This window comes from Anopheles ziemanni, chromosome 3 (genome assembly GCF_943734765.1).
Source record: "Anopheles ziemanni chromosome 3, idAnoZiCoDA_A2_x.2, whole genome shotgun sequence".
NCBI lineage: Eukaryota > Metazoa > Arthropoda > Insecta > Diptera > Culicidae > Anopheles > Anopheles ziemanni.
Genome location: NC_080706.1, coordinates 83,502,381 through 83,527,069, shown reverse-complemented (window position 1 = coordinate 83,527,069; position 24,689 = coordinate 83,502,381). Strand labels below are relative to the sequence as shown.

Sequence of the window (24,689 nt, the reverse complement as noted above, 5' to 3'; positions counted from 1 at the left end):
ACTTAAAATAAATATTATTTCCCAGCCTTGAGGCGTGTGATGCTGCATGGTTCTTTTTTAATGTATTTTTTATTGACATTTGCTGCAGGCTTCACATTCGTAATTGAGCCCCGTGGGTTTTCCACGAAGTTTCATAAAGAATGAATCGATTCTCATTAACGAAGATGGGTTGAAACATGGAAAAGCGCTTCATCAAAAAGGTATACTTTGCCTTCGCCATAGCAACTAACCGTGCACTGCACTCATATCTTTTCCATCATTAATGCAGAAAGGCACAATTGCATATTTTCTACCGTTATGGTTGTTTTCGTTTCTTTTTTTCCATTGTTGCTTTGCTCTCGAATGCATACTTTGTCAGCCATGCTGCATTACAACGTCGCTTGGTGACGGACCAGCATTGCGGAGCATTGGGAAGCAAACGTGCCTTCATGAATAAATTCCGTATAGATTGTGAAAAATGTTTATTAAAAAAAGTAGTTCAACTGCGCTCGTTGCTATCACAATAAATATGAATATTTCACAATGTTACCTGTACACCGAGCGGATTTTCCTCCTTCCGCACTGTCTCAGATCTTAAAGATTCCTCGAAGTCATCATCTTTGGACCGATAACAATCTTTTCGATGAGCTTCTCGCGTCATTTTCTCGAACCATTTGCTCTTTATCTAGCGGAGGATTGAAGCTCATTTCAACTGGCGGTAATGTTTTGGATAAAAATGGTATCCTCACTTAGCCGCCACACGTTCCAATCCGTTTTCGTTTTTTTAAGGAGATAGTTACTAAAAGAAACGAATCAAATTTCACGCCATACCGCCCACCGTGGCGCACTTTGACATAAATTTTCATTCCGTAAATCCTTATGCAAATGTGAAGCACACAAACACCGGGGTGTTGGAGTGAGTGGAGCAGGAACTAACGATATATATAAACGATTGCATCCTCTCGTCGTGATGGGCCGCGGAACGAAGGTGATTATCTTGATAATATAGCATTTGAGGCTCTACAGTAATTCAATGAAGTGTTGATACAAACCTTGTTTTTTATCAATACAATTGTTATATGGTATCTTCACCACTTTGTTTAGATCCATCCCAAACATAAAAAATGTATATTTAAATATATTTTTTTACAATTTTTTTTATATATTGCAATATTGGTAAAGGTGACATAAATAAAGTCATATTTTAAGCAGTTATAAGTACTCAAATTTATTTTTTCTCTTTTTTTTAACTCTAGTTTTCGCATAGTTTTTCTATTTCTTAGCCTTTTTCATTCACTCACTTACTCACTCATTTAATTGATCTTTTTTCTTATTTCTCTGACCAATCCTCTTAAAAGGGATAGAAGATGGTGTAGTCTACAGATAAATCAAAGGAATTTGTTTATCATCACGTGTTGCTCTATTATCAACGAATATCAATCAAATCCAACGTACATCAAGTTGGTATAATTTCTCAGATACTTCGATGATAAAAGTTATGGAACGAAAAGAGATAAAGGCTTTTAGGATCTTATGGTTTGAAACATGGTTTTACCTTTGCATATAAAGCATAGATTAGGAAAGTTAAGGAGAATCATTCAGATCATCCATTTTAAAAATTGTAATGGAATCAATGAAGAAACCTAAATTCTATACGTGGAATAGTTTATAAATCCCAGAATTTATCTACATCTATCTTTGAGCTGAGTTAAGTTCAAATTTAAATTAATTAAAACAGAGTTTTGCAGAAACTAATGTACCAAACAGGGCCTGTACGAACAGTTTGGCGAGCTACTGTATCATACTTTTTATTATTTCCTGTTTCTCTCGGTTGTTAGGCAGGCAATCGTGGGTAAACTGAGCCGAACGAAAGCATCCATTTAACTGTGCCACCCGGGTTCCTGCACGCCCGATTCAACTTAATCTTTCCGCTTTGGCCACCGATAGCGAGATGAAGAAAAATAATGCTAGACAAGTGCAAAACAGGGCTGCAAGGAAGGAAGCCGAAAGGACAATGGACGAGAAAAACAATCCCGCGGGTCCGCAAACATACAAACAAACCAACAACAACAACAACGGCACAACCACCAGCAGCGATCCCGACGACGATGCTTTCAACCGCCATTAGCTTCGTGGCCTGCTTGATTTGCATTGGAAGCTTTTAAGTGGGGAAAGCTTTCGCATCGGTCGCAGCCCACCGCTGGACGGGGGAGAAATGCTAATGAATGCGAGCCATCGAAACGCTCCGGGAGCGATGGCCGGGTTGGTTTCCGGTCCAGCTGCACGACGACACAACCGTCCGGTTGTTCGGTCGTCGTTGGCCCCTCGGGCAGAAGGGGAAAAACAACGGGAAAAAAACAAACGTCCGCCGCATCATCGTGCGGATCGAGATGGACGGAGGAGATCACCGGGGACAGGCGAAACCGCATCAACCCCCCTCCCCCCCCCCGATGTACGCTACGTTTCGGCACGATGGTTCACACGATGACTTGTGGTGTGTCTTCCGCAGTTTCTCCCACCCGGGCGCGACCCTCGGCCCGTCGTCCGGCAGCAGCGAGCTGGTCGGATTTTCGGCGGGATTCATTCCGGACCATAAATCAAGCCGTCTCGTTGCACACGCTTCCCCCCCCTTCCCCGTCGGCGCACCTTTGGTCGCAATCATGAGGGTTGGGTTTTTCGGCGAAACGCTTCGCAAGGGTCCCCAGGACGAGTGCAGAAAGGCCGTTCCTTCCCAAAAAGGACGCGTTCCATCTTAGCACCGCGCTATGACCGCCCGCCAAAACTATCCGCCCGGTGTCCGGGTGTCTATCAGTAAATTTCGCGGTCCGATATCACCGGTGGACGGTGTTTCAAGGGTCATAAAATTTTTATTATACCCACGGTGGCCTCGCGTCGGCTGTCGGGGCTGTTTCTCCCCGGGTGGACGCGAGACACGGGCAGGTTTCGGTGGAATATGAATTAAGCTGAAGAGAGCATAATGCGCAGCACATTTAATATGGATACGCAGGCACCCCCGTGCCACCCACTGGCCCCACCCAGTGCCGCGGTTCGCTCGGTGATTATATTAGTGCTTAAATTAGCGTAAAAACGAAACGCTCATTGATAGTATTTTGTATCGCCACCGTTGCGCGGCGAGGAATGAAGTTTTCATTTAATGCTTCATTTACGGTCCGTGCCGTTTTTGCCGCGTGAACCTTAATCACAGGGCGATCGGGGCTTTCGGTTGAGAAGATGAGCGAATAATTAAAAGAAACGGACTGTAATCAGGAGCGCAACATCAAATGGTGAAACATTTGTGGGTAATTGTTGTAATGAGCTGGGCGTTTCGTTCTCTTCCGGGTGGGGCTTTTCGACGAACGCTGCCCACCGTCACTTGTTCGCCCGGTGAAAAACTAATCCAACCCAGTAATGCTCACTTTAATGTGCATTTCCCGGGCTCGGTATAGTAAAACGTAAAACATAACTCTCCACTAATTACAATTCGTGCACGAACTGCCCCGGGTTCGCAGTTCAAAGGTGTTACTGCCCTTCCTCGGTCCACTGCCCATCGGTGAAGCCGTTGCGATTGACCAGAAGCGACAAATCCTTCACTCCAAACCGATAAAGCTAATTGCCCCGTTTCGATTCGGTGTCTTCATTCACCGTGCAGCGACGGCTTTATTCCACTAGCAGGGCAGATCAACATGGCAAAGAAACAGAGCTCAGCGAAGGCACTGTCCTGATTCCCTCGATCTGGGTTTGACCTTTTCCCAGGCTCGAAGCCCATGACGAAGGTACCATTGATTGACGGATAATTAGTGTATCGCACCAGCGGGCGAGTGGCTTTCTACTCTTCGATTGTTGATGTTGCTAAAACATGTGTCACTAGTTTTCCACCGATGCTCGTCACAACGAAGGATGTCTAATTAATTGGGAATGTAGCATTTTTATTAAGCTTTCCTTTAGATGCTCAGTCAATAGGATTGATCAATTCCAAGCGACGAGTCTTGTCATTCTTCGACCTTTTCCTTTGACCGGCTGGATAAGTTCAAAGGCTTTAGGTGGAAGATTGGAAAACACTAATGAACGCGTTAGCCATAAATTATTGGCGTTAATATAAAGTTATGTGATCATAAATAAATATTGTGTCAATCAGAAAAAGTGACGCTATGCTAAAGGAAACTAAATAACAATCTAGATTTTTGTAGAACTACCCTTTGTTTTGAATTGGTCAACAGATTATATAGGATTATAGATTATATACGACTTCAGATTATGTAAGAAAAAGCTTCTTAATAGCTCGAACAAAAACAAAATATTGCAATATTATGCAACGTAGTATTTTTTCCAAGCAAAGCAACAATCCATATTTTATAACTAATTTCTCCTTTTGGTTTACACAAATTAGTTATGTTTTTCAATTGAATGTTTTATGGTAGAGAATGGAAATAATTAAAAAATCAATCAAATCCATTCAAATCAAAGGCAATGCTATTAATAAACCCTCCAATATATGATTCAACATTTGTATTTGTAATCTTAAATTTAGAACGAATAGTTCACTTGCTTATCTATGTAACGTTACATGAATATAATTCGACTGCGAGACTAAACCTTCGTGAAGTGTCAGAGGTTTCTGAAAATTAACGCTACCGGTTCCCGCTTATAGAATGTCACCTTTGATTCACCACTTTAGGTTGTCGGTTCTCTGCTTCAATTTGGACCGAACTATTTGCCCTGCCCTAGCGATCCACTTCCCGCATGGAAATAGCTGGCGGCGGAGTGTAGCACATCCAGAGCCACCGACATTCCGGTACGTGTGTACATAATTGATACATCCTGTCCGTCCCTTTGATGCTGTCGTGCGGACGGACCTTCCGTTGCTGGCCAAAGGTTGATTTCCTCTGCAACGCCAAGTTGTGATTTCCCTTCTCTTCCTACCCCGACACTGGCGGTGTCCTTTCGCGGCGGTACATGACAGAATCCCGCTTGGATAGTCATTACGACAAACATCCACTGCAACCAATGCAGTCGATGCACGTCAGAACGGAAACACGGACAGACACGGGTCTCCTGTGGCTTCCGGAATGCCGGTTACAGGGAAAAACAATGCCACGCCAATTGATTGTTGCAATGTCTCGCGAGGTCAAGTTACTCTTCTGCAATGCTCTCTTTCATCGAGTGAGTCAGGAATCCAGTTTATAATGTTGGCTGTTTGGCAATTTGTAAACGAGTATTTAATGTCAATAAAATAAAGTAATCAGTTACGGTCAATTGCACTCTTTTAATTTACACAGTATTTCGACAAAAGGTACAGAATTCATGGTATTTATTACCCTAACACGAATGGAGTGACAAATAAAATTAAAGAAATACCATTTGCCATTCAACATTTTGTATTTTTAACCACAAACCTTGAACAAAAAAATAATTTTGCCAACAAAATTCAAATATGCCTTCAAAACTAGGATTGAGAAACTGAAAACTTCAACGAAAATAAAGCTCCACGTTTATTTGTTTTTTTTTTTTTCTGTAGGGGAAGCAGATACTAACAGATAAATAATACAAAAGAGAGGAACGATCGCATCTGGATGCAGAGATTGAAAAATGGATAAACGATGAATACGCGCAAAACTTCCCGAACGAAAATATATTCAAATCCAATTCAAACCCACAAACCCCGACTACAAAAGCAGCCGTCACTGACGCAAGCGTGTGCATGAGACCGATGCACTCGGAAAAAACACTATGAACCTCCTGCGAGCAGCCGTGCAAGTGGATGGTGGTTGAGTTTAAAAAACGGAGGACAAATAAGAACAAAAAAAAAGATGCCAACGCTTCCGAGAAAGACAACACTCTCGCAGCGGGCGCATTAATTTTATGGAATGCAAAACGATGCGCCGTGTCGGTGGATTCTCTAGGAAGGATTTTTTCTGCTCACCTGCTTTATGAAGGCAAAAGCATGCGATTAAGAGAATTCGGTGAACGCAAGGATAAATAAGCAGAAGGATAAGTGTGCTCCCCGGAGGACGAAGGCAATATAAGGGAAAAAAATGGATTGAAAAGAAAAGTTAAGTGAGTCGCATGGTTCGACGGGAATACGAGTGCGGGTGAACAAAAGGAAAGGAAATAGAAAACGAAAAGGAAAAAATAACTATCTAACCACTGTCCTGCGCTGAAGCGAAACATTAAAAACACTTAATTGATGTACCATTTTTTTTAAATTGCTCCCGTTGCTATCATTCGCTCGGCGTGCAACGGAGAAGAGAACCCTTCAGGCCATTCGTCAGAGCGTCCCGAATTCGGAACTCTCACTGCTGGTTGGGACCTAATCCTGGGATGGGGAATAAAAAACCCAGGCCCGGTCATCGTAGCCCATAATTATAGTTAGGAAAAACTGTTCCCATTCACGACCGCAATGACGGCCAGCTGCGTGCTGATGAGTCGGATTGTACCAATCTCCCGGATCGCCCCCTCCCAAAAGGGGCTAAGGGCGTATACGTCGAACGACGGACATTTTTCCGCGATTTTGCTGGATGCGTCCTTTTCCGAATGGCCAGCGTTTAAATTTCAATTAGACGTGCGAGTTTCCCGCAGCGGGACGCAGCAAAATGTAATGGCAAGAGCTGCCTGCGAATGGGGCATCTTTTTTTTTGCCCGTCTGGCACGTGAGTTTGCCGTCTGATGGACATTTGCCTACCACGAATTGAATCCACTGCTTGTGGGGCGAAAATTAAAAAAAAAATGCCAAACCAAACGGCAGATGCATAGGGAAATAATAATAAAATAACGACTCGCATGTTTTGCAATGGGCGGTAGAAAAAAAGGCAAGCGTAGGAGGAAAATTCCGGTATGGGGTCCATCGTTCACTGTGCGGACTGTTACAAGCATCATCCGTTTAGTGGTTATGAACATTACACTAAGTAATCCGATTACTTGTTGTCAGTACACTCTCCCATCTGATGGACTGTCAATTTGGAGTTCGATGTTTTTCATCGAGGGGGTTGAAAGTTTTTTGCTTTTCCCAGATGACTCATGTTTTTTTATTTACTTTTTAGGGCTTGGTTTCTAGTTGAATATAAGTTCCAGTTGAATATTCCATTAAATAACCGTTTTATTATAGTTTAAGTTTTTTTTATAAAGTCTTACTTGCTCCATCCAAATTTTTTAAAAATTTGTAGAAAAATCTTCACTTTGATTTATTCAAAATATGCGCTTATTGACATTTTTATGTGTTCCGGAAACTCAGTTGATTGAAATATGATGATATTAACATTTTTGTTCACAACCACATAAACACTCTTTTAATTGAAGGTTGCATGTTCCAGGGCAAATCCTAACTGAATGTAAAATGAAGGTCTAATGGTTTATTTGATTATTTACTCATTTTGTTTATTTAAGTATGACGGGGGGAATATTATTCGAACTTACTTTGTCATCGGTCGTTTTATTGGGCTCGTTAATGCGGACATCACTAATCAAATTTAATGAAGCATCGATCGTACTGGAGAAGATGTCAAAGTTGTCTGTTAGCATTAATTTAAAAAATTAGAAACGATTGTTTTAATGCCGCACTTGAATAGTCTGTCAATCTGCTATCAATTACGACACACATTAAAAGGCACAACCTTTCATGGCACAAACCGCAAACGTTTGCTTACGACATATTCTAATCCCGGATTGATTGTGGAACAAGCGAACGTTTATTGCATTTTGACAGGGAACAATTTTCTGCTTCATCGAGCCCCCACCAGCTATCACAGGCTCATGGTGCTGACGGTTCGGTTCATTATTCGCCTGCAGGAGTCAACCGATCTCGCCCGGAAACGGATTTAATCGACTGCATGATTCACTAAACGTCGTCTAAGCGAGACGAAGCCACGGGTAAGTGGTTGTTCCGTTGGCGCACCCGCGGCTGCCCCTAATCAATCTTCATAAAATCATCGAGCTCATCGATCTTGACCTGCTCGCCCCCTCCACGTCCAGAGGACAATCCCTCACATGGATCGCGACCAACTGTTAATTCTCTCCCTCGGAGCTTGACCGAGCGCTGGAAGACGTAAAAGTCCGAAAGTTGGTGGAACGAGCAGTGTCAGTGCCATTCGTTTTCCGTCTGTAATTGATTCCCAATCGGGTGCGCTCCGGATCCTGGAGCATTCGGTATTCGCACAATCCCGGATCAGCTCGGATAAATCTTACCCCGGCTCAACAGTTGGCCTCCGTGTGCGGGTCAAAAGTAGTAAGATTTTCCTTTCGACTTCATCTTTTTGCTCCCTAAGGAAGTACTATTGCCGCCTTGTAACCTTAAGGAAACGTATTTCTGTCTGTGCGCGTGTGTGTGTGTGTGTCCTCCGGAAAGCACATAATCGGAAGTGACTCCTTTGATCGATAGGATTATACCGTGATGTATGGGAATGGTGATTGAATCAAGTGAAGGAAAAGATAAAAAGGATCGCCGAAGGTATTGTAGACGCGTACGTTTGTTATCACACGTCTTTCGTCTGCAGAAAACGTGCATGTGTGTATAGTGTATGTGCACATTTGCGTAGCTTTTGTTGGTAGTGTCTTTGCAAAGAAGGGCACACTTCCGTTAGGCTTCGCACATGTGTGTGTGTGTGCGGTAAGGAAATTGTTTCCCTCAATCCGTCGGCACCGGTTTCCAAAATTTTCCGTCGATGTCATCCTTTCTCAAGTCGATTGACAGACATCACCCCGGGAAAAAGGGCGGATCGATGCGGATTGGTAACGGAGGGTATGGGAGGGAATGGGATTTATTTCGTTTTACTTTACTTTTTGGAAATCGAGGAAAAAATAAGACTGCTTACACAAAATTTCACTTCGTACGGAATCAAACACCATGCCGTGGGTCGCGTTGAACACCAACGGTTCTACCTCGTACTACAAGCGCCTTTCATATCAGGTTCGCTCGTTGGGAAAGCCATTCCCCACCGTTTCCCATGTCCGCTGCTTCGTCCGGGCCACCCTAGCACGGAGGATTTCCGCAGCGGAAACCTCGAATAGCGGAAAGCCCTTTCAAACCATATCTTCTCGATATCGACATCCGAATTTTTCGAAATCGATTCCCGCTTCGATCACGGGTCGTCGACTAAAACTGTCAACTTTGGCGCTTCGGCCCGGGGTGGAAAGTTTTTGGCTTCCACCCCCGAGGGGAAGGTTTCGTTCACGTGCAAGGTGTTTAAAAGAGGGTCCCGGGATGACGATTGGGCGAAGGTGATGAAAGCAGTGGTCCTCGATGGTGGTACACTCCAACACGTTCTTGGCCTTAGTTGGATTGTTTTGTCAACTTTAGTTAACCTACCATCAACGTTCGGTGCAAAAAAGGTTTTTGTTGATTCAGTCGAATTATTTTGGTATGTTTCATGTAAAAATAGATTTGATTTGTGTTTTAAAGGTTTCAAAACATCAGTCGTCAATGTTATGAATAAATTTGAATAAATAAATAATTTCATATCATTTGTTTACTGTCCAGTTAATTAGTGTTTAATTTTGTTGTAAATCAGCAATGAAATTTATTTTTGATCAGATCAACCATTTTCGAATCTTTAATTGAAATTATCTCGGAAATAATGTTGCAAAAAATGTATTGATAAAGTGCCTAAGAATCTAGGATTTTAGAAAGGGAACTATAAACGACACTTATTCCAGATTTACCACGCTAAAACCGAAAACAGCTCAGCACAGCATACGGGAGGAATGGTGTGAATTATTGATGCCGTCAATTACCTTCAACCTTCCTTCGAATTGTGAAAACTTACCGTAAGCCGTACCGATTCCTTTATCCTTGTGAAAGTGAAAAACATTCCTTGTATCCAGTTTTAACAGACCGCAGTACATTTACCTGACCTGCACACTCCGCTCCCGGGGATGTTCGGTCGCAACAAATAAAGATGGACATTTGCTCGGGTGTACTGGTGGCTTTCCTTGCCATTTCCACTGGTTTCTTTGAGATAGAAGCTTGCTCGCCGGGTTCATTGATGATGTGGACCCAGGTTTGGCGAACACCACAACTATTCTTGCGTTGTTTGTTTTTGGTTAATGTTAGTTTTATCTTTTAATTATAGTTCAATTTCAAGTCTGTATATTTAAGAAATAAGAGTAACCATGTTTTGAAAACTATTAATCGCAAAATTGTGTACGAAAACATTGAAGTCTATATAACAATATGCAAAAAATGTCCAATATATAACTCTGCTGTTATTGATTAAAATTAGTTTGGTATGTTTTTATGTTGCTTTAATTTCGCATAATAATCGTTTCTTAATTGCACAATTTTATTGATAAACTGTAATTGTAACTCAATACTATACAAGTAAAAGTATTAAAACATAGTCTTGCGAAACGAGGGGAAGGTTTTCCTTTACTGAACTAGACAATCCCAGGTCGGAGGGCAAGTTTAGCGACGACTAGGCAAAACTAAGTGGAAAGCGAATCACCAAAATATCTGTCGGACTGTGGCAGGTTTGTGTTCGTTACGGTCATTCGAATGCTTATTTTGTTGAATATGGAAATGAATGGATGTGATGAAAAATTCATATTTCCTACTTTCTTGCACATCGAGAGTGCTTTCCTTTTTGCCTCCCCCTTCCGCCCCAGGCACAGGCAAGGAAATGACGGGCTGGTGAGACCGACTACGTACCAACGTTTAGCATTCCATAAACACTTCGGACCAATTTTGCCTGTCCTCCGCCCACGGCCAGCAGTGTTAGCCGGAGCCCGGTTGTTTCGTGCGGGACGAAACGACAGCGAGAGTGTCCTTGCGTGATACGTACGTGTAGGAAAGTCAGCCGACGTGCCCGGTACCGGCCTCAGATTACAGACGACAAGCCTTTCGGTTTTCCAACTTTTCAACTCCGCACTGACAGGTAGCAGGGAAAAGGTTTTTAAAAACCAGCCGGAACAACTGAGCTGGCGTCGAGCGCTCCAACTATGTACGTGCGGAAATCGGTTTGATACGATTTGTGGGAGGGACACACTAAATAGTCGGGCGGGAACGAATCGGACTGTGTGGGTTGCGTTTATTCGTTGCCCCTTTTTTTCGTTATTCTCGCACTAAGGACAAAATGATGTAGAAATATTATTTTTTTCTCCAAACCTCTACGCACGTTTGCTGTACAGTTCGAGCTAGTGCTGTTGGGATTTGCAAATTGGAGTCAATTTAACAAAAAAGCGTATCATTTCGTGCTCTTTTCGGTGGGCATACCGGAGAAGTGGATAATTGTGTTCACAGTTTTGAGCTGTCTGAAGTGAGTTGGTAATGAGTGTTTGCAATATTTGTTATGTCCAATCAACTGACATTCGAATATATTTGTTTTGTAAATGACCTACTTACACTAAGCAGCTTTTCGGCAAAGTTATGCTCGATCTATCGAGTTTAGTCAATGAAAATTTCAAAGAACTATAACTGGTTGCACTCATCAAGACTAAAAATAACCAGTTTTGTTTTGTTAGTTCACAAACAATTAAAAGTAAAATGATTCTGACAAACACTAGTCCTTACAACTTTTTTATATTTTAAGTTTCCTTATGGTTTAATGATAAGGAACGGTGAATATAATATAAATACAATTAGTTTTTAAAGCAACTACTTAAAACAGTTAAAAACTAAATATATTTGATTTGGAGCACTGTACTCTTAGAGTAACTAACATGGTACGAAACTATTGATCCCGGTTTTAAGTAAAAATACACATCGATATGATTTTTTTGAAAACGACAAACTCACTATAAGGACATTTGAAGCGTATCCTAACTTTCTATTCTGATTGGTGCAAACATTAGAAACCATCAGTTAGTTATCAATGCAGAAGGTAATTTAAATCTTAATATTTACAAAACACATAAAATAATTTGTTTTTCGTGCTAGTATGGAAAGATTTGTTGTATTGATTTTTGCGGTCATGACTTTTTTGCCACAAAAACCTACGATGAGGTGTGTTTTTTGTGATGAAATCTGCTACACTTAGCTCATTTCGATCGATTGTAGCCGCTTTTCTCACTTTCGATGGATCGAATCACCGGAAATACGTTTCAAGCGCGTCTCTATCGCTTCCTTTTCGTGCGCTTTTCCTCCCCCACAAACGGGCGACCATTTTAAACGCTCGATGATGTTGGCGCTGAAGATGGCGCCAACTTTCCACATCGCTGCGAGACGTCAGTTTCTGCCTTTGTTTTGTTTTTTTTTGTTCGGTCCATTTTCTTCATTTGTCGCATCATCATTTATTCAATCGGTCGGTGAGTGGATAACTGAAAGCAGGCACAAAGAAAAGCGAAACATAAAAACACACTCGGACAAGTTGCACAACGCAACTCCGCACGCTGTCGAAGAAAAGCGCATCTGCAATTGTTTCCCACTTTGCCGGCCAAGTCGTCGTGGCTCCTTGCGGTTCCGTTAGCATCCTCCCTCGTTCGCTTTGTTTAGGTTGCTGTCGATTTGTTCAGTTTTAGTTTTTTCCCCACTTCTGTGCACTTTTTCGTTCATCCATTTTAGCTTTTCGGATTCGCAGGGAGCCCTCTTCTAACGATGCACCAACAAACTGGCGAGAATCAGAGTGATGTCCGACAAAAAAGGGGATGGAGAAAGATAACAGAACGAAATTCAAGGATCGAAAGAAGCGTCCGAAGGAAAGAGCAAAATAAAAACCATCTCCAACAAGGAAAAAAAATCGTGCCCACGTAGCTTGATTGTTAACCCCTTTTTTACGCCAGCATCCGGTTGCCTATTAAGCAATCGACCTTTTGCTTCCGTTCGCGCGCAGCAGGAGCTGGACGCTTGTCGGACGGGTTTGCGAACGTTCTGTTATCAGCATGGTGCTTGGTGTGTGTGTGTTTTTTTCCGTGCTATCGCTCCAAACTCCTTCTCTTTCGTCTTATTTTTGCGTAACTTTTTCACCGTTCGCGCGGTGTACCATTATCTCAATTTCTGCTGTTCGTCGTCGCTGATTTATGGCAGCATAATCGTGTTATAATTAGTACGTCTATATTTACGCGGTACCGCTTAACCGGACCGTCCTATCCTTCTCGCCCTTTGATGTTGTCTTCTAGGGTTGCAAAAATGAGTGAATCCTTCTTCATTTTATGCTGGTGAGGAGGGGGGAAGGGATTACTTGTATAATTTTTCAATTTTTGAAAAGCTTCATCTTTAGCCCATTTCCGTTATTATTTTCGTTTCTCATTTTGATGTTTCACCTCGATAACGTCATGTACTAAGAAATCGTGGTTCATAGAAATTAATGACGTTGCAAAAAGGTGGAAGGACTTCATTTCCCATTTTATTGTACATTGAATGATCAACAGAAGTGGTACAATCACTTAGAAACATGTATATTTATTTTTGAAAGATGCTTAATTTCTGCTTTTATCCTTAATGTGACACTGCATAGTTTGTTCGCAACTCGTAATTGCTATGCAGTAATACTGAAATATTTTTGCGCTACTTGTCTCTTATTGAAAACGTCCAAAAGAACCTCCCAACCTGCTGTCGTTACGGACGAAGGCTACATTTCTCTCCAAAACCACCCGCGTCAACAACCGGAAACAAGCTTGCGATTGTGAACGTGTTAATTCATTCGTTCATAATGTGAATTTCCGGTGCGAGCTCTCTATTTCTTCTGCATCACTCATCTTGCAGTAAGGTTGCAATGCAAAAGGGATGGGGAAAAAATGCTGGGACCTGAAAAATTTGCCAACCGGAAGTAGACCCGGGAAAGTGGGCGGGAGCGCGCGAGGTGGTGCGTCGGATCAGATAGAGCACGAATCGTCCTCGGGGTGTAGCCTTTTGCAGAAGAATGGAAAAGAAGAAACCCTCGATTCGGTAGGGAAACACTTCACACCGGCGGCGAATGAAAAGTGATGGAAAAGCGATGAAATTAAGCATTTCTGTCGCCTTTAATAAGTGTGCGATTGGCAGAAAAAAAAGAGCAGAAATAGGACGTTGAGAAACAGCAAACGAGTTCGCAAAACGAACGATGGCGGGAAAATCATCGAGTGAAAATGCGCATCGTCTGATGAAGTGCTTGTAATATCGAAGCCCGTCCGTCCATCCGTCTCGGGCCTGGGGCCGCATCCTCAAACCCCCATCTTCCCGGCCTCATTTTCCGGAGTACAAGCAAGCGGGAACTGATTACGTGCGGCCGTGCTTTGTAATTATTCAAGTCCTCGGCGGCGCACGAAATAAATTATTCAAATCCGAGCTGTAGACACATTTAAATGAGGCAATTTTCTACTTGGCGTGCGCCCTGGTGTTACTGTTGTAGCGCGTGTTTTCGCCCGGTTGATGCTTTCTTACCGAGTGCTTTCGAGGCCTGTTACAAAAGGAATACACAAAAAAACGGATCCGGTTAAATTTCACAGTCCCAAGTCCGGTGGAAACACTTCCATTTTAAATATATTTCATCCCATCCATTGCAAAAGAGGTGAATATTTTGATTACACGTTTATCGTCTCGGCGGCAAAGCATGTCTGGGTGCTCTGCGTATGATGAAGTAAGGAAAAGGATCCGTTTTCGCGAGCAAAGCACGTAATCGGAAAATATTGCAATATCGGGCTGGTTTACGAGGAAAGGTAATACAATGTGATACTGAAGGGCAGGATATGCAAAGAGTTATTCGTTTTTCGTGATTATCGTACCAGGCTGGATGGAGTAGGTAAGCGGTTAGGCTGCATGCAATAAATCGTCGCGTTTCAAAGTTTCTGTTTTCACTGCAATACAGAGAAAAAAAAATCGAAATGGAAGATTGATATTTTAAGGCATAGGATAAAAATTAAAACATATTTTAAGAATATTGGTTTTAGCCAAATCAATACTAACTACGAATACGAATTTGAATAAAAAGCTTCTTATGATTTAACTTAACAGTGAATCCAAAAAATCTACAATATCAATGTAAATGGCTATTTTTCGGTATCATAAACGTGTTTAATTTGTTTTGTATGTCTGTATTAAGCAAAAGGGATTGATTTATTTTTTCTGTATTTGAATCTTTATTTGGCCGAGTTATTAATTTTTCAGAAGAAACGGCCTCGCCGTATTGCTTTTATTGTATACGGCGCAGTGTTAATTTATCTAAACCTACACTGAAAGGAAAAGAGTCGACTTGCACGGGCGGTAACATTGACTATGTTGATAAGCAGAGGTACTAACGCCTGCGAAGCATAACCGTGATGTGAAGTTTATTGCCTGAAAGCCGGTATGCGATGATTTCAGGTAACTGCAAATCACGACCGCTTCGTGCTCGTGGCCACAACATCACCGGTAGCTTTGTGTGATCCTTTCATTGTTTCTACTCAAAATAATCGCGGCTTCTTTTACGACAGTTGTATTGCAAGCGTGTTCCTTATCACAATACATCACTCAATGGCGAGCGGACCTTATTTAAGGCTGCGGAGTTGGCAACTCATGGCTGATAGTTCATGGATGTCAGCGTACACCATTGTTTGCCATTTGTCATGATCATGTGGACAGATGGGTAACATTTAATTGTGCTCCGACATTCTTGCTTGGTAACAATATGAATTGTGCGTAGCATATGGTGAAAACTCTGCCAAAAAAAATTAGCGTTCATAACAAGAAACAATGGTGTCTCAAAGGTACCGCATGGTAACCGTGTTATAATCTTTACATTTTATCCCTTAGTACTGTGCAAGGTATTCACGTTGAACTAAGGACGGTACACATTGAGGGATTGTTTGCCTTTAGTGATAATGTGGGTATTCTTTCGCATTGTGTCCGCAAAAACATAACATTGGATAAGAAGTGTCCAACATACGCAACCATTTAGATGCTTGGTTTCCTGCCCTTAAAGTACCACCTGTCTTATAGTTTTGTGACAAGACCCTTCCAGTAATCTGCAGTAGTTAAACTAATTATGGTAGTAAAATTTATCTCTTTGATCTAAACTAATTTTTAGTGTTGCAAAGGAAACTTTTTGTCGATGAAATGCTACACCTGACCGAGGTGGACAGAATTCTATGGGTAGAAAATAAATTACAGGAACTCATTAGCCCAAGCCGTAACTTTTTACCACTTTAATCTTCCAATAGGGTATTTTACGTTATTCATCACATAGTTCAGCTACAACTACCCGCTATAACGATAAGCATCGGTTTCGTTAAGGATGATTAATGCTCAGAGCAAGGTTTGAAAAGTAGTCAGCATGTGAGGCGAACATTCCGAAAACTGTTCGTCCATCGAGATTTAGATTTGATGGTTATACGTTTTTTTGCTTTTATTTCTACTTCTAAAGCGCTAGAAACGGAAGGTACCCTTTCACGATGTCCATAAATTCATCACCGGAGCGCAAAAGGTAGTTGGCTTCTCTGTCCGTTTTTCCTAGCTGGACTCACTGCGAGTGGACTCTAGGTCCACTTCGCCCTATGCTAATCCTTATTGATGATCGAGAGGAAGGGAATTTCATAAACAAAAAATCAAACGTGCATATGGAGCTTCGGGAGGAAAACCGACGGACAAGATTAAAAAGAACAAAAAAAAATAGACCGTTGGGTCCGTTCCAATTAACAAGGGATGAAGTTGAATTAAAACATGATTGGACGCCGGAATGAGGCTAGCCGTTTAGGGACGCTCGACGACGAGATAAACGCAACGGTAAGCAAACGTCAGACACGCCGAACGACGTATCCTATCCTCCCGAGAGAGGTGAAGGAATCAATCTGGCGCTCCCAACCCGGGGGTGGCGGGACGGAATAGCTGAAAAGGAGACCTCAATTTACCGCAAACCACTTGTACCGGAGAGGCAAAGTCGGCCTGCTGACAAGTTGCCGATCGATGGTGGCTCGGGGAGCTCGTCTGCCGGGTGAACGGAGGCCGTCCATATTCACACGAGCCCTCGTCCTCTAAAAAAAGGGATATGCTTAAGCACTTTGTGCTGCCTGAGGGTAGGAAAATTCTTCTTTTGCTAATGTCCGCCGCCGAAGAGGAAGAAGAAGAAAATGATGATGATGGACGAATGGGAGGCATGCTGGGAACTCATTCTGTTCTTAATATGTTCGAGAAAGGTTAGCATATTTGTTTTTTCGTATCAAAAACCGGCAAATTTTTTATTTCATTTTCGTTTCTCTAGCCCAACAATTAAGTTTTAATTAAAACATGGTCTCAGATGTATGCAAATTTTCCCAACGCGATGCAAACCCCGCTCGTCAGGAGCGTTGTCGATGGGATAAAGAGTAAAAAGCACGAAATGATGCCGAATGAGTTTTGACAGTGGCAACCTATTTCAACAAATTACACTTGTTCTGTTAGTTATTAGCTAGCAAAGGCTTGTTTTTGATGATGCCAATGCGTATTCCCCCCAATCATAAATGTAAACATTTTGTATGTTGTAAAAATCCGCTCGAATGTGTGCTGCAGCTGTCCGAACCAGAACTCCTCAAAAACCCAAAGTTTCAACATCGAAAAATGCGTCGATTAGTCGATTTGCAATAACCGGATTCGCAACACCTTTATTTTGATGTTGAAGATGTTGGTGAGCATGCACCACAGAACTGAGTAAGATTGTATTCATTCTAGCGCTCGAAGCAATGGTGCGAATAATGTTCAACTTGAAAAGTTTCTTTAACGAATACGATGGAGAATTTTGTCGAAGTTATATCATCTTTTTTTTTTATGTGGCACGACATCCCCCTAGTGGGACAAGGCCTCTCTCCGAAGAGAGTTTGTGTGACCGAAAGACGGTATATTATAGATCGGTGGTCAGCCGTTCGTAATACCGGAGGGTGCCAGACTCGAGATTCGATCCCACACCTGTGGCGTGGTGTTTCCTCGCGCTACCGCTGCGCCATGGGCACCCCCTATATATCATCTTTAATCATAATAAATAAAGATTCCTTGATAATATACCGATAGTTTAAATAAGGATTAAGTTTCAAATCAACAAGAGGACACCACAAAAGAAAAATCTAGTAGAATAACTAAGGCTCACCACGCCTAAAAAGGGATTGTTTAAAAACGTCTTGAATTGCAGACTTGATGTCTAGAACATCATTTTATTTGTTTCTTGATGGAAAAATAGTAAAGTGAGATTTTGCAAATTATTGAGATTTGACGTTTTTGCTGTTTTGAATGATCTTCAGCATTCAGTCAGCATCGATTGTTAATAGAAGAAGAATTGTATGTTAATTATAATATTTGTTTGTGTGCTTTGCTTCCCAAAACATATCAATCCATACGCTGGACTGGTAACACTGCCTTCTCCATGTGCTTTGATTTTAAGAATGCTCTGTTATCGGACACATACGCTCCCATCTTGGAATTCCCCACTTTTTTTTCGTGTTTGTAGCGTCAGTTGCCGCAAATAGGCATAAATCCCCGCGCATAATTTCTTAACTGCGCGCTTCGCTCAGCACGGGGTCACTATCGGTGATTTGATCGCTAACCGACTCTTCGAGCTAACCAGCTGCGAGCCAGTAATGTTTCATCTTTCGACGCAGTTGGAACGATCCGTGTGCTTGTTTTTAGTTTGTTTGCGATCGCTTCTAACATTAAAAACATTCTAGAGAATAATGGTGTACGGGTGGAGTTATGCTTTGGTACTGGTTGGATTTGCTGTAATGTTGTCGGCTCGGAGTGTAAGCAAAAATGACGAGTGCGTCACGCCCGGAGGTATCACAGGGAAGTGTGTTTTGGTGCGCGAGTGCGAATACTTGCGAGATATTCTAAGGAAGCAAAATCATGCACTTAACGACACGGAATACGTGGAGAAACTGAGGTGTGGCTTGGCGGATGGTCGACTTCCACGCGTGTGTTGCCCTCGGATGACAAACGATCCACTGTGCGGGCCAATTTCATTTCCCGACCGTATTCTTGGGGGCAATGAAACGACGATCGACAAATTTCCTTGGCTGGTTCTGTTGGGGTTCGAGGCGCGCAATAAAAAGATTCACACCAACTGTGCCGGGTCGCTGATCGGTGGCTCGTTCGTGTTGACGGCTGCTCATTGTTTTTCTGAGGCTCGGAAGAAACGTTACAGGCTGTAAGTTTGACATGAGATAAGCCCCACCGAGCACAACCATCTGATGTGAATTTAGCGTTCTGATGAAGAGATCTTTAACTTCCTTGTGGTATTTTGACAGTACGTGGGTGCGCGTGGCTGAATGGAACTTCCGGAGTCATCGAGGGAACAAAGACTGCAAAAAGCAACCAAATAGTAATAGTACCATCTGCCGAAGGGACTATGAAGTGGCAGGCTACAGTATACATCCGGCTTACAAGGTTAACTCGGCGGTGCATATCAACGATATCGCGATCATCAAGCTGGTGATGGACGTGGAGTTCAACGAGTTCGTGAAGCCCATTTGTCTGCCCCTGGACGATGCCCAACTTCCTCAGCCTGACGGGTTGCCCATGGACTACGTAGCATCCGGCTGGGGCTCCACATCCACAGGTTCCGTAGTGGGATGCTTGGCCACCAGAGTGAAGATCAAGCTTTTAATTTTGCATTTTCATCCATCAGGGTCCGGAATGAGCTCCAAGCTGATGACCATCAATCTGCCATGGTTCGATAGCGAACGCTGCAAGCGACTGTTTCCGGTGCCGAGTGGGGAAAGTATTAGCGAGGCTCATATTTGCGCCGGCGGCATTCGCGGGCAGGACACGTGCCATGGGGACTCCGGTGGTCCGCTGATGTTTGAGCACGCCGGTGCAACGTACCTGGTCGGCATCATCAGCTTCGGGATGCCCAAGTGCGGCAAGGACGGTGTACCCGGCGTCTACACGAACGTGACGCACTATCTGAACTGGATACAGTATGAAGTATTCCGTGGCGTCTTAGTGTAATCAAAGGGATATTGCTTGTACTTAACCCCTGCTCCACGTGTTACAAATGGTGTTACAAATAAGAAAACCAGAGAAACATTTTTTATTTTAAAATCATGTCAAGATAATAAAGATGGTTTATCTTGGCACGAAAATGTTTAAAAAAATTTAAACTACTCCTACTTTTTATCTCATTTTTACCTTAAAAAGTGTGTTTTTTACCTTTTTAAGTGTTACATATCTAGTACATGTGCAGAAGAGAATTTAAAGAATTAGAACTGAAATGTTTTTACATTTTGTTGTCGATGAATGAACTGCACTTTAAATATAAACGACCTAATAAGAAACGATGGAATAATTGAAAATGAGGAATATTTTAAAAATGTGACCTATAAACCATCCCAATAATCAAACAGAGTCAACACGAGTGAAATAACTTGTTTAAAAGATAAGTTTTGTTTGATTTAGCTACAGAATTCCAATTTGGCTTTGTTTAGTCCACCTGACCACAATTTATCACAGATATTGTACCAGTGAAACTTACCTTTTTCCCGTATCTGGGTTTTTAATTAACATGTCACCTTCCATCCATTACCGCTTAGGTCCAGAACTGCTTGCGTTGGTTACTTACCGTTTGTCGTGCATAATCTTGATAGATTGCCCGTGGTTGCTACATCCCAATCAACGTACTCTTCGGTCATCCCAAGAGTCTGCCCAATCCAGCTTGACTGCAGTCCCTTGGATTTGTGCGGTTGGTCCTCCGCAGCCAAAAACGCCATAGCCCCCATTGCAGTGGTACCGAAACCGCACGACATGCTTTGAAAAAAAAAACCCAACAAGAGACCATAGCCAGCAGCACCTGACCACCATCGTAAACACTAGTGGTGCGGGCGGGAGAAAAACGAATGAACCCATCAGGGTTTGCAAATCCTTAAAAAGGGTTTTTCTTGCTTTTTGTTGAGTGAGAAACCCTTCGTTCCGGAGTAAAGCTCCAGAGTACGCAAAAGAAGCAAGATACCGGTGTGTGTCCAAAGTGGAGACTTATTACTTCCGTAAGCGGATAAAGCCAGTAAAATAATTCAAAAGTCACTGATTGTTATCGATGGAGCTTCCCAAAGGGGTGGGAAATCGGTGAGCCAAGCCGGTAACGACCGCTCCCGCCCGGATAATCCCTTAAGGTTTGCCGGTGGGACCTCGCTCGGGCCTTCGCCCGGATGTGTGTTGGGTTCTGGCATGACCAAATGGGAATGTTGGCGTTTGCCGTCCGGGGTTGGCCGTTAAGATGTTTTAGCGTCCGATGGTTTGGCCTCGAGCTGTGGAACTCCATCCTCCGGGTGGGTATTTATGAAGTGGCAGGGATTTTTCTCAAACAACAGCCGCATCCGGTGTTTGGTTGCTGACCAGTTCCTGCAGCAACTCATTTCACTCCAAACATTCAACCACCCAAAAACGCTTCACCGAATGAGAAAGTGTTGCAACAGATGCGTCGGACAGCTCGGAAACGAGACGATGCCGAACGAGCGTTCCTCCAAAGGGTCTCGTCGCAAACAGCGCGTTTGGTTCAAGATGAAACCCCGACTCCAAGGCCACACTAAGCCACACAATCGGGTGCAGCCATCGTTTGAGATTCATTTCAGCTACGTCAAGAGCGGACGTTAATTTATCGTTGACTTTTTATCAAATTATAAACTTCCTCTCCGTCCCGAGTCCTTCGACGCTGGATGACGACTGCTTTCTGGTTTTGCAAACTGCCAATGTAGACTACCATGGCGCGCTTCACCCACACGGGTGCCTCCTTATCGGGCTTTCGTACTCATTACAGCATACTGTTCGTTCCAGCGGACTGCAGCATTCGAACATTAGTCCATTCGTGTTCTTTCTGTGGGGCCAGTGGTGATGTTCAGGCAATCAACAGTATACTTCACCCCCTATCCCCCACCGAGTGTTGGCCCGTACGTGTTTTTGGTAAATTGATTTTTTGATGTTCATTGTTGCATCGCAGTTTTCAATGTGCAATATATGATATGCCAAGCATCCGGTAGCTGGAATGTGGACGCTCTTGACAGCCAGCGCTGGTGGTCAAATTTATCGATGCGATCACATTCAAAACTTCCTACCACAAAGGCACATTTTGATCCATATTTTTTGTATGTTTGCCGAATAACAAATTCCGGACCAATGTTTACTGCACGCTGTTACAACTGGGCCTCCGCGTGGGACAAACTTTGCTGCGGAGTCACTAAAACTTTTTCCCAGTCAGTTGCAATGGTCGCTTCTTTTGACAGACGGTCTGTTGCCGGCGGTTGAAAGTTTTCATTTTCTGCTCGACGTTACAATGTGAAACCGAAGCGTGATGGAAAATGCCACGGAGCATGTTTTTGTTGGTTTTGATGCTGTAAATTCCAATGCAAGGTTTGTTTTACTGTTTATTTGATATCTGCTGTCCAAATTTAAATTAGTGTTTACGAACTTTACCATAAAAAGTAAATTATATTCAACGAATTTGATAACGATACAAGTTTACAACAACGGGTAATCAAATAATCATGCAAACTGGCCTACGCGCAGCGTAATAAGTTGCAATAATTTTCAATAAGCTTTAATAAGCTGTTCGTACCACTAATTTTCGGCGTTTTACAATGATCGGCTAATATGCAGAAGAATTTAATCGAAATTTTCACCTTTCGTTGCGCGTTTAGCTAAATTACACAATAAGTAAAAGCTTTTACGAAATAATAACAACGTTACAAAATTGAGAAATATCTTTGGAAGATTTAAAACAAATATTATACTTTATGGACATTTTTGTAAACTAAAGTTGTGAGTGGCAGTGAAGTAGTTCGAAAAAAGAAACAAAAGATATCATCGTTCACCAGCACTAAAATAAACATATCAAAAGTTCAAACCTACTAAATTCAACAAATAAGTTTTAGATTTTCTATTCCTTGAATAAGGAAACTATTCAAGAAGTACAAAAGTCAATTTGAGGTTTACATGCATCCGTTACGCTTTGCGCTTCCCAACGAACCGAAGTGTGTCATAAGAGCTGCAAAATAATAGTCCAACCGTCTCACTCTCAACCCGGCACACATAAATTAACCTTCCCGAGTGTTGGAAAAGTTAACGTGAGCTAACGACTCTATTTTGTTGTTTCCCTTGGGACGCTATCGCCACACCACTTTTTCGCCAAGTAATATCCAGCGAGTGTTTTCCGCCCAAAATATGTTCACGGTGTGGTTTCGCACACACGATACAGTGGCAAAGTGCATCGGTTCCGGAAGCGATAACCTCGCCCGGTGGCGCATTTGTCAGCAAGGTAAGAACCGGAACCGCTTCAGCGGTGCTGTACCCGAAATTCCTTCACTTGATGGCGGGTATAGTTTTAGCATATTTATACTCTGCTTAACGGCGATCACCTACCCAAGCGCGATACCGTGCCGTCGAGTGGAACAAGTGCCAGGTCACACGCGGTGTTGCCAGGGAATAAAATAATCCGTTTACTCGCCCGGCTTAGCGTGTGGGAGCGGCATTCTTTGTGGTGGCGTTAAGGACGTTTCAAAACGAGCGTGTTTGAAAATGTCTTCGCGTACCGGTACAACTTCACACGAAACGGGAGCGCGGTTTCTGCACTCTGGAGTTGGTGGAAGCAACAGGATCGGCATCGTGAACATGTCGGAGATAAAGATAAATCGAAAGCTCAGCACGACGACTTCATTCGCTCGAAATTAGGATTTAATTCACTTTTGAGAGGTTAAATTGAATCGTCGCAAAATCGGAGCCGAATCTCAAGTGCAGTGAAGGGATTTTCCGTCGGAGAAATTCCTACTGTTGTGCCTTTCTTTCAAACTGGTTACCACACAACGCCGGCAGGGACGTGCAAATGGCTGCTTTGTACACGAAATTGGATAAAAATCAGCACCGTACCATAGCGGGACTGTGTGAAACGAAGCTTTACGTTGCATTGGAAGTTGTTTTCGACCCGGTGCAAACTCGAACAGGTCGTTCGGAAGACAACAACCACCAGTTGACCACCGTTGAGGGATACCAAAGGAGTCTCGAAAGTAATGAATATTGATTTTGCGGAGGTGGGAAACAACATGGTGAAGGAAAACTTGTTAAACCATACCCACCCGTTGGGGTAGATGGAGTTAAACACATGAAGCTCATCAATCTTCACGATGGATTGAAAGGTGCATGACAAAACTTTTCAAAGTGTGGCTAAGTTTCCCCTGGGATGCAGCCGAACGATTGAATGTCTGTTGCGTTGATGGGAAATGGGTTTTTCTTTGAATTCGATAATGTTTCAAAAGAAAATTGGATGAAGAATTTGTTTATTTGCCTAATTTGTTTATCAATGAAGCTAGTTTTACTTTTAAAATAAACTTACTACAAGTTTTACTTTTGCTAATTATGAAAATTTATGTTTGTTGTCCACTATCAACTATTTTAATCTTTTTGAAACGCTCCGCTCGGATTCTTTCTATTTTTTCTTTTAAGTTGTTTCCCCTTCTTTTTAACGTAGCACCAATACATTTTACTGTTGGCTGGTTGATGAAATGGCTGTCACAAAGTTCCCGTGTTGATGTTTCAACCACTTTTTTCTGCTTTATTTTTTGTGTCTGCAAATCGCTTGTCGTTTAAAGCTGCTTACAAAACCCCAAAAACGCAATGTGGTCGTTTTGTTTATTTTTGTCACACGGCTTTCCACTCGTTCGTTGGGTTTATCTTCTTTATCGTTGATTTTTTTTCAGAACAGAAGTAAAATTTCGCAACACATTAGTCGGTTGACGGTTGGAAAATTCATCAGAATCGTTCACAGCCCGTTGGATCAGCCGAACGCTTGGAGGAGGGCGGCGAAAAAAGAGAGCCTTCTGCCGAGTGGGGTAATGTTTTTCGAAGTGACGGATTTTCCGCTACCGAGGGCGCTGCCTTTGGGGTTCCACGA

The 24,689-nt window shown here is 42.6% G+C and overlaps 1 protein-coding gene across 1 annotated transcript; it reads left to right on the top strand.

Moving 5' to 3' along the window:
• The first annotated feature begins 18,540 nt into the window (after positions 1–18,540).
• Positions 18,541–19,765, top strand: LOC131285651 (CLIP domain-containing serine protease B14-like). Its single transcript, XM_058314508.1, has 3 exons — positions 18,541–18,962; positions 19,063–19,373; positions 19,443–19,765. The coding sequence occupies exons 1-3, from the start codon at positions 18,541–18,543 to the stop codon at positions 19,763–19,765; spliced, it is 1,056 nt and encodes a 351-aa protein (XP_058170491.1).
• The last annotated feature ends 4,924 nt before the right edge of the window (positions 19,766–24,689 follow it).